Here is an 11,280-nt window from a genome sequence, read left to right on the forward strand (position 1 = left end):
TTAAATAAACCACCTAACAATGCACCTCAAGGAACTAGAAAAGCAAGAACAAAGCAAACCCAAAATTACCAGAGGGTAAGAAATAATAAATATCAGAGCAGAACCTATTGAAATAGAGACAAAAGAACAACATGAAAGAGGAATGACAGGAAAAGTCAGTCTCTTTGAAAGATAACATCAACAAACCATTAGCTAGACATATAAGGAAAAAAGTGAAAAGACCCAAATAAATCAGAAACAAATAAGGAGACATTACAACAAATACCACAGAAATACAAAGGACCATTAGAGACTATTATGAACAAGTGTATGCCCACAAACTGGAAAACTTAATGGATAAATTCCTAGACATATATAATCCAGCAAGACTGAACCAGGAAGAAATAGCAAACCTGAACAGACTAATAATGAATAACACGATTGAATCAGTCATAAAAAGTCTCCCAACAACAACAAAAAAAACCCTAAGATAGGATGTCTTTATTGTTAAATTCTACCAAACATTTAAACAAGAACTAACACCAGTTTTTCTCAAACTATTCCAAAAAATGAAAGACGAGAGAATTCTTCCTGACTCATTCTATGCAGCCAGGATTACCCTGATAACCAGACAGGGACCCAACGAAAAAAAAGAAACTGTAGGCCAATATCCTTATGTCGAATACACAATAAGTTATTGTATGTTTTCAAATGCAAATATCTTAACAAAATACTAGCAAATCAAATCCAGTAGCACATCAAAAACATAATACACCATAATCAAGTGGGATTTATCCCAGCGATGGAAGGATGGTTCAACATATGCAAATCAATAGACATGATAATACATCACTTCAACAGAATGAAGAATTAAAACCACATGAGTATCTCAACAGATGCAGAAAAGCATTTGATAAATGTCAACATCACTTAATGATAAAAACTCTCAACAAATTAGGCGTACAAACAATAATGTACCTCGGCCGGGCGCGGCGGCTCAAGCCTATAATCCCAGCACTTTGGGAGGCCGAGACGGGCAGATCACGAGGTCAGGAGATCGAGACCATCCTGGCTAACACGGTGAAACCCCGTCTCTACTAAAAAAAAAATACAAAAAACTAGCCGGGCGAGGTGGCGGGCGCCTGTAGTCCCAGCTACTCGGGAGGCTGAGGCAGGAGAATGGCGTAAACCCGGGAGGCGGAGCTTGCAGTGAGCTGAGATCCGGCCACTGCACTCCAGCCTGGGCGACAGAGCGAGACTCCATCTCAAAAAAAAAAAAAAAAAACAATAATGTACCTCAACACAATAAAGGCCAGATTTGATAAACTCACAGCTAATATCATACTGAATGGAAAAAAAATGAAGGTCTTTTCACTAAGAACTGGATCAAGGTGAGGATGCCCACTTTTTACCACTGTTATTCAACATAGTACTGGAAGTTCTAGCCAGAGCAATTAGGCAAGAGAGAGAAATATAACGCATCAAAATTGGAAAAGAGGAAGTTAAATCATCCGTCTTTGTAAACAACATGATCTTGTATCTAGAAGTGTCCAAAAGCTCCACCAAAAACTCTTAAAACTGATAAATGAATTCAGTAAAGTTGCATGATGGAAAATCAACACGCAAAAATCAATAGCATTTCCATACACCAATAATGAACTAGCTGAAAAGAAATTTTAAAAAATTCCATTCACGGCCGGGCGCGGTGGTGGCCTCAAGTCCTGTAATCCTAGCACTTGGAGGCCCGAGACGGGCGGATCACAAGCGTCAGGAGATCGAGACCACCCTGGCTAATACGGTGAAACCCCTGTTCTCTACTAAAGAATACAAAAAACTAGGTCGGGGGCGACGAGGGCGGGCCGCCTGTAGTCCCAGCGCTACTTTGGGGAGCTGAGGCAGGAGAATGGCATTGAACGCCTGGGGAGGCGGAGCTTGCCAGTGCAGCTGAGATCCAGCCACCGCCACTCCAGCCTGGGGGACAGAGCCCCAGACTCCGTCTCAAAAAAAAAAAGAAAAAAGAAAAAAAAAAAAAAAAATTCCATTCACAATAGCTACAAAAAATACCTACAAACAAATTTAAGAAGGAGGTGAAAGATCTCTGTAATGAAAACTACGAAACACTAATGAAAGAAATTGAAGCAGACACAAAAATAAATGGAAACGCTTCCCATTTTTATGGATTGGAAGATCAATATTGTTAGAATGACCATACTGCCTAAAGCAATCTACAGATTCAATGCAATCCCTATTAAAATACCAGTGACATTCTTCACAGAAATATAAAAACAATATTTGAACTTCATATGGAACTCAAAACACTCTACAGAGCTAAAGTGATACTGAGCAAAAAGAACAGAGCTGGAGGCACCACACTGACTTCAAACTATACTACAAATCTATAGTAACGAAAACAACATAATAATAATCTGAGACACATAAATACGTGAAACAGAATACAGAACCCAGAAATAAAGCCATATATTATAGCCAACTGATTATCAACAAAGATGCCAAGAACACATGTTGGAGAAAGGACACTCCCTTCAATAAATGATATTGGGAAATCTGGATATCCATATGCAGAAGAATGAAACCAGACCATTATCTCTCACTATATACAAAAATCAATTCAAATGGAGTGAAGATTTAAATATAAGACCTGAAACTATAAGACTACTAGAAGAAAACAGGGGAAGTGCTTCAGGACACTGATCTAAGCAAAGTTTTTATGGCTAAGACCTCAAAAGCACAGGCAACAAAAACAAAAATAGACAAGTAGGACTGTGTTACACTAAGAAGCTTCTGCACAGCAAAGGAAAGAGTCAACAGATTGAAGAGACAATCTGTAGAATAAGAGTTATTTGCAAGTTATTCACCTGACAAGGAAATAATATCCAGAATACATAAGGAACTCAGCAGCTAAATACATAAATGAAACAAAAACCAAATAACCTCATTTAAAAGTGGGCAAAAGATCTGAATGGACATTTCTTAAAAGACATACAAATGGCCAACAGGTGTATGACAAAAAAATGCTTATCATCACTAATCATCAGTGAAATACAAATCCAAACCACAATGGGATATCGTCTTATTCCAGTTAAAATGGCCTTTATCAAAAAGACAAAAAATAACAGATGCTGGCAAGGCTATCAAGAAAAGGAAGCCCTTATACACTGTTAGTAAGAATGAAAATTACCATTATAGTAAACCGTATGGAGGTTTCTCAAAAAAAAACTAAAAATGGAACTACCATATGATCCAGCAACCCACTACTGGGTATTCATCAAAAGGAAAGGAAATCAATATGCAAAGGTATACTTCACCCCATGTATACTGCAGCACTACTCACAATAACAAAGATATAAAATCAACCTAAGAGTCCATCAATGGATGAATAGATAAAGAAAATTCGGTATGTATACACAAAGGAATACTATTTGGTCACAAACAAAAAGGAATCCTGTCCTTTGTAGCAACATGGATGAGCCTGGAGGACATTATGTTAAGTGAAATAAGTCAGGCACTGAAAGAGAGATGCCATAGGTTTTCACTCATATGTGGAAGGTGAAAAAAACTAAGTTCATAAAAGTAGACAGTAGAATTGTGGTTACTAGAGGCTGGAAAGAATAGGGGTCAAGGGAGGTAGGGAGAGGTTGGTTAACATATAAAATTACTACATAAGGAATAAGTTCTACTGTTCTATAGCACTGTAGGGCAAATATGGTTAATAATAACTTATTGTATATTTTCAAAAAACTGGAAAATAGGGTCTGAATGTTCACAACATTAAGAAATAAATGTTTGAGGTGATGGATATACTCATTACTCTGATTTGATCATTACACATTTGTATATACATATGGAAATATCTCTCTGTATTCCATAAATATAATGATTATGCGTCAACTAAAATTTGTTTTAATGTTGTAGCAGTAGAGAATTTTCTGAAATCAAGGCAATGCAAAGACTCAGAGTCCCTCCTTCTCCATCCCACACACATTCCCACTCCCACCCCCACATGTATCCTACAACATACCTGACAACTGCACTGAGACCTTTCCCTCTAACTTGTGATGAGAAAATACATGTACAGAAGTTTTACAGTCTCCTCACCTTTCCTTAAAAAGGTATTCTGTCAATATCATTATGCTGTATCTAGCTGGGAATCTGAGAAGGGGTTTTATTTGTTAAAGACAGTCCTGAGGCCACAGCACCTGCCAGAGCCTCTACCCACACCCACTGTGGTGTCCATTCTCACATTGCTATAAAGACATACCTGAGGCTGCATAATTTATAAAAAGAGGTTTAATCGACTCACAGTTCTACATGGCTGGGGAGGCCTCAGGAAACTTACAGTCATGGCAGAAGAGGAAGGGGAAGCAAGGCACATCTTCACATGGCCAGAGCCGGAGGAAGAGAATGAAGGGGGAAGTGCCACACACTTTTAAATCACCAGATCCTGCAAAAACTCACTCATTGTCATGAGAACAGCAAGAGAGAAGTCTGCCCTCATGATCAAGTTGCCTCCCACCAGGCCCCTCCTCCACCACCCAGGATCACGACTCGACATGAGATTTGGGTGGGGACACAGAGCCAAACCATATCAGTTACCCAGAGGAGCTGATGAGTGACTTCCATGGAAACTCCACATTCTTCTTGCATAGAACTTCAAGCCAACTTTCAGGGCTGTTTCAACACCTTCCCATGGGTATCCCCGTCTCAGACATCTCCTGGGCAGGCCCCCAAGAACTGCCATCCTTTTTGCCACAAAGTACCGACATGACCTCCAAAACCATAGGATACCTGCCTCATACACTGTGTTCTTGGTCTGGTGAGAGCAGCAGCCTGAGAAGATGGGCTGTGCAAGACCAGAAGAGGGAAGTAGGGAGCAGAGTGTACCAGCTAGCCTTAAGGACAGTGGGGACAAGGATGCATAGTTACATGGGGAGGGTTTCAGAGCGGCTGGACAGACTCAGGGACATTTGAAGTAAATGGGTCACATGCTGGCCTTGGGAAGACAGAAACCTTTAGGAGTATGATTCTGCCCCTTGGTCTTTGTAGTCAGATGTCATCTACCAGAGTGTGTTCGAGCTGATCCACAAGGAGGACAGAGCCATGTTCCAGAGCCAGTTACGCTGGCCTCCAGACACAGCATCAGTCAGCAGAGAAGCAGATCCGGACACCAGCCGTAAGTCACCATCTCAGAGGAAACGGGGGTGGAAATGAAATCAACCCTGTACCTATGTTTCAACCCTTGAAGTCCATCTGTTAACTGGAAAACATACCTGTGGCATGAATTTCTGTTGTTTTTACTACCAATAGGATGCAGGAAGGGATTTTGACTGTCTTGTTTACTGATAATATCCTCAGTGCCTAGCAGAGTACCTGACACACAGTGACTCAGTAAATATTAGTTGCTTGAATGAATGAATGTGCAGATGAGGAGATTGAGGCTGCCCATATGGGTCCATCTGGCAGGACTCGCACTGGAGGAAATGCCCTGCATCCCCTAAATCGCGTTCAGGTGGCCAAGAGTCTCACATCTGTGTATCTGATGAGCACACAGGTGGGTGGCCATTATGCCCTAGATGTGTGTTACTCCGTTGGCTGGTGGGAAACCACAGACACTCACCAACAGGCAATATTGTTATTTACAGGTAAATGCCATTTTGTAAGCACAGACACAGGTCCCTTCTCCAGGGATTTAGAGTGCATTTTATGCATCCACACGGGACGGAAGGAAAGGCTTTTCACTGTTTTGTTGTGAATGATGATCAGAAAAGAATACTCAAAACTGGAGGTTTGACCAAGAAAAATGATGAAGCCATGGGCCAATATCTGCACACTAATGATGTCCTTTTCATGGTAGGGAGTCTAAAATATTAAACAAAAATGAACTTAAAAGGCTCACTATAAGTATAGTTGTGTGACTTCTGGAGACTTGGCTTTAATTCAGATCAACTTTGGCTAGTGTGAAAACTTTAATCCATCTTTCTCCAAAGCTGCTTCCTCTCTAGAAGTTCCACACAAGACTCTCTCAACCAGCCTAAGGTCAACTGGGTGGTTACTTATCACAAAATATATCTTTACTTTCTTCCTCCTGACCCCCCATCAGATTTTCAGCTCCTTGAAGTCAGTCAGGATCCTTATCCTCAGCATTGAGCTTTGCACCTCTGTGTGATGACTCATTCTGTGTCCCACCCTGTCCACATTGACTGGTCAGGAGTCTGAGGGGAAGGAACAGAGGTCTGAAGTTCAGCCTGGGCTGTGGGAGTTGAGTGGGCACCTACTCCAACTCCTCTGTGTTAGAGTTCTAGAAACAAAGCATCGGAGCAGAGTGGGGATTTTTGCCACCCAAGTAGTCTAAAGCCAAGACACGACACCAACAGTCCAGTATCCTCACCCCTCGCTAGGTCCTACACTGTTACTGTGTCTAACTTAGTGGTTCCTTATGTTTATTCATTTCTTTCTCAAAGAAACCAGTAACTTTGTGTTCCAATTACATTTTCATACATAAATCTAAAATATTTGAGAAAACTTAAAACACTGTTAGTAATAACTCAACAGGTTTTCTGTTGAATAAATTGAATAGCTGTGCCCTAACAGTTCTAGCATTTGTTCAAAAGATAGTGAGGTCAACAATACTCCAAATTATCTCACTTCATTCCTAGCACTTTGAAGTCAAGTATGAAATACTATCACTTTTATTTATGCCTTATTTTATATGTAAGGTATAAATATACTTTGAGGCAGCAAGCCCTAAGGTAAATTTACAATGTACCATTATAATCCTTGATTTCACTTCCCTGGAATCTTTCATTCTTTTTTCCACCTCAAATATTAATTGGAATTTTCATCCCCATTTAAGAAGAGTTTCCTGGATTTTAAACCATAGTCAAAATACATTTGTGAATGTCACAATTTGCAGGATTTTGCACACATCCTGACAGCAGCAAGTTTGAATTATGTCCTTAACAGTGAATATTCTGAAATTTTACATAAAATTTCACATTTTTAATTCCTTTTATACCCTTATGCTGCCACAGTAGCAGAAACTACGCAGTAATCTACCTCCATGTCTACGTGTGCATGACAAGTCCTCAAAATACAAGTAAAACCTTCATCACAGTGCTATAAACATGCCAGAAAACATCTACAGACCACTCCATCTAACCCAAATTCAAGTTGATGTACACTTTTTGCACATGTGTATATGTTCCAACATTTACTGAGGGTCTACCATATGCCAGGCACTGTGCTAGGGGCCTTATTAAATCAGATTAAGAAGAAACAGTAGTAAAACTTACCAGACTCTGATTAAATTCTTCCCTTCATCCCTCCCATGAAAACATTTAGGATTGCTAATCTATTACAAGCTTGCTTTCATCTTATTCTTCCACAAAACTTGAGTCTAGATGAATTAAATTTTTATGTGACAAAGGGAGAACCATCGGTGTACATATAATCAGACTTGTCACGTTGAGAATTCTAACAAAACAATTTGGGTTTTGCATCCTTGACTTTCTAATGAGGCATAAATGAGACTTTCATTTTTAACCCCAAGAATTTGACTTTCCTCTTATTACTCTCTGAGAGGACTTCTCTACAAATTCCTCGGATGGGAAAGAGAGGAGGCTGAATCAGCACTCCAAAAAAGATGAAAGTAGCATTCTCCACAAAAGTGTTTTTTTCCTGGTAAGAGAGACTATCCAGTCACTTTTCTGTGCCTAATGTTTTCTTTTCCTGCTGAAGTAGCAGTAACTGACATTCACTCTAGAAAATGAGAAGGAGAAAATTATCACTCCTACCACACTTGGTTCAGTTTTCCATTTAATGTTTACTGAGCACCTATTATGTGCCAGGCTATGTTCTAGGCACAGAGTAGAGAGAAAAATAGACCAAGTACCTATTCTGATGGATCTTAAATTTCAATGGGGTAAGGGGGCCAAAAATAAAGACATGAATAAATATGTAATGTTTCTGGTGGGGAAGTGCCAAGAAGAAACTAAATTAAGGGAAGAGAAAAGTTACCGGATGGGCACACTATCATTTGAAGAGGTATGGATAGCCACAAAAATAAGTATGTGAGGTAATGCATATGTTAAATAGCTTCCTTTAGCCATTCTACAATGTATACATATATCAAAAGTTTTATACCGTAAATATATACATATTTTACTTGTCAATTAAAAATAAAGAGGTATGGATAAATTGGGGGAGAACAATGCAGGTGGAAGGACTGGCAAGGGTGCAAAGGCCCTAAGGCAGAAGTGCACTTAGCATAGCTATGGAATAGCAAGGAGTGCAGGGAGGTCACAAAGTGAAGGGAAGACTGGTAAGAGATTGCAGGGTTGAGGGTGCATATTAGGTGAGCCTCTCAGGCCACTATGAAGACTCTCAGGTGGGAAGTAACTGGAGAGTTCTAAGCAGATAAATGACATGATGTGACATATTTTATGTCGCTATGGCAGCTGAGTGAAGGACAGATGGTAGGGTGCAAGGGTGGATGCAGGGATACCAGTTAGAATGCAATGGCAAAGTTAAGACAAGAAAAAAAAAGTGATAGTAACAGCCAAGTCTTATAAAGGTTATAATGTACCACGTACTATTCCAAGTGCTTTACGTATGTAAAGTTGTCTAATTTTCCTAGCAACCTTATTAAGTCAGATGAGAAAACTGAGGCCCGTAGAGAGGTTAAATAATCTAACCAGAGTCACAAAACAAGTGAGGCTCCAGTCTGGGTCCAGGTTCACCATAATGTTTTGCTCATCTCATGACAAGGAAACTGACCAGCACAGTAGAGGTGAAGGGGATGACAAGTGGTTGGCTCTATGCTGTAGCTCAACAGTGGAGCCAACAGGGTAACCAATGGAGGATATATATGTTATAGTGTATCATCCCATTTTTATCTTGGTCCTCATGACATGGCGAAGGAAGGCAGGCAGGAAGGACTACTAGCATCATGTGATGTGTGAGAAATCCAGCCTGAGTGGCTGATCAAAGTCATCCAGCCAAGTGAAGGTCACAGTTCACTTGGCCACAGGGCTTGTGACCCATTTTTTTGACCCACCAGCTGCTTCCATAGCTATAGTATTTCACCTCTGTGACGATGGCTGCACTGGTGGAGTCTCCTCAGTGTGTGTCTCTGTCCTTCCAGCTCTGCCTGGAGAGAGTTCCCTCCCACTTAGTGGCACCTCTCCTGCCAGCGTTCAGCATCTGCCCTTGGAAGACCCTTCCTACCTGGAGAGAAGCTTTGTCTGTCGGTTCCGCTGCCTGCTGGACAATTCTTCTGGGTTTCTGGTAACCATATTGTCTTTACAGGGTCAGGACTAGCAAAACCAGTATGTAAGTCTGCTCAGGTGGAACACTGCCCAAGGGTTGGGCCTAGCCTCCTCACCTCCCCAGGAGGGGTTCTCAGGCCTTCGACTTACTAACATTTCAGAGGGTCAGCCTGTTGAAGATGCAGTTGTCTTTTGAAACTTCCTCTGCCTAGTTAAGACTTGGGATATGTTTACTTAGGATTCAGATACACCTGTTACCTCTGGTACAGCCCTACACGGGGAGTCCCTGGTGAACTCAGGATGTTAACATTCATCTTCTTCACCATCACCTGGAATTGTATATCCCCTCACAGCTTAACTAACACTATGCTCTGCAGCTTTGGGAAAAGGGCTGTATGGGGCAGGGCCCTGAGGGAGGGCTGAGGAGCCATGAAAAATGATGAGTGCCTGCTGGGCAGGCCAGAAGAATTAGATTCTAGGCCTGCAAACACCTGTGCTATGTTGGGGGTTCAAGGAGAGCTCTGCCTGTTTGGCTCCCAGCAGGATACTGGACTCCTCTGAATTCCATAACGGGGCAAGTTCCATACAGTTTTAGCTACTTAACATCCTCTTACCTTCTGTGCTCATTATGTTCGCGGTTTTCTTTTTCCAGGAATTGAATTTCCAGGGCCATCTCAAATTCCTCCCTGGGCAGAACACTAAGTCAGAAGACGGCACCTTCTTGTCTCCTCACCTTACCCTGTTTGCCACTGCAACACCTCGTCAGCCTCTCACCATCCTGGAGCTCCAAAACAAAACATTTATTTTCCAAACAAAACACAAATTGGATTTCACACCTATAGCCTGTGATTCCAGGTATATCCCTCTGACTGAAAATCATGACTCTTAGGAGTAGTGCTTCAAGACTAGTTATGGCCCAAATCCTGAGCCTAGAACCAAAGCAAAGCACGAATAATTAGCCAGTCCTGTCCAAATAGGTTCCGTGAAATGAGTCAGTAGAAAATATGCTGCATTTATAGAGACAATGTACCAAATCTTCCATGTAAGATAGGGCATTTGAGTGAGAGTGTGATAGGGAGAAAAGCTTATCTCCTTCTTGGAGATTCCCATTAACAGATCATAGCAAAGCCCCAAGCAGTCCCACTAGGAAGAAATCTAATTAGTTCATTTTTTTTTTTCAAACTTACTTGACAATGGAAGCCTTCTTGGGTGAACATCAACTAACATGCAACAATACCAGTGTTTCTTAGAACATAGTCTAGAAAACACTGGCTTAACAGCAAGTAGTATGACTTGCAAGATTTACCTTTTCTGCTAAGATAATGGTCACCCGTTTGATGAAAGCTGTGGAACTTCTTAACAAAAATTCCAATTGTTCTCCCACAAGCACAATTTTGTGTACAGTTTCAGGGATTCTCTTTACTCCAGGACAAGAACGCTTGCTCCACACCACAGGCAAATAAAAACAGGCTTAAAGCAGAATTCTGAAACTGCACGTGTGGCAGAAGTGTCTGAGAGGACACCACAATCTTTTCAGTGTGGCAGCCCCTTAAAGTTCTCGCCCCAGCCGTGCTGATGGGGGAGGGGTGCCCTTCCCAGACCTGGGTTTCCAGAGGGGGCCCTAAGGTCCCTCCTTGGCTCGATGAGAACTGTGAATGAGAACTGGGAGGAGCTGCGCAAAGCGTGGCGTGGGGCAGTGACTCTTCATTCCTTCTGGCATTCCGCTTCCGGGCTGAAATAAAAGGATGTGCGATGTCTCCTCTACACAGAGGGAAGGTGATTCTGGGCTACACCGCCAGCGAGCTCTGCAGGAGGGGATCTGGCTACCAGTTCATCCACGCTGCAGACATGATGTACTGCGCAGAGAACCACGTGCGAAGTGAGTTCCAGAGGCGCCCTGCGGGTCTCACACTGCCCCGTGGGAGGCCGGCTAGACCCCTGCACCCTGCCCGGGGCTCCTCCCCACCTCCCGCGGGGCCGGCTCCTGAGGGCTCCGAGCGGGGTGGTGGGCGGCGGC

The 11,280-nt window shown here is 42.0% G+C and overlaps 1 protein-coding gene across 1 annotated transcript in view; it reads left to right on the forward strand.

The window, feature by feature from the left end:
- The window catches only part of LOC108512144 (aryl hydrocarbon receptor-like), a 48,579-nt gene that overhangs the window by 21,625 nt on the left and 15,674 nt on the right, over positions 1-11,280 (forward strand). Inside the window, exons 4-8 of the mRNA XM_017847266.1 lie at positions 5,044-5,116; positions 7,452-7,460; positions 9,140-9,282; positions 9,916-10,118; positions 11,033-11,142. Of these exons, the coding sequence (XP_017702755.1) occupies positions 5,044-5,116; positions 7,452-7,460; positions 9,140-9,282; positions 9,916-10,118; positions 11,033-11,142 (538 nt within the window). The remainder of the gene's footprint in view (positions 1-5,043; positions 5,117-7,451; positions 7,461-9,139; positions 9,283-9,915; positions 10,119-11,032; positions 11,143-11,280) is intronic.

The sequence above is a fragment of the Rhinopithecus bieti genome, unplaced genomic scaffold (assembly GCF_001698545.2).
Source record: "Rhinopithecus bieti isolate Rb0 unplaced genomic scaffold, ASM169854v2 scaffold_29990, whole genome shotgun sequence".
NCBI lineage: Eukaryota > Metazoa > Chordata > Mammalia > Primates > Cercopithecidae > Rhinopithecus > Rhinopithecus bieti.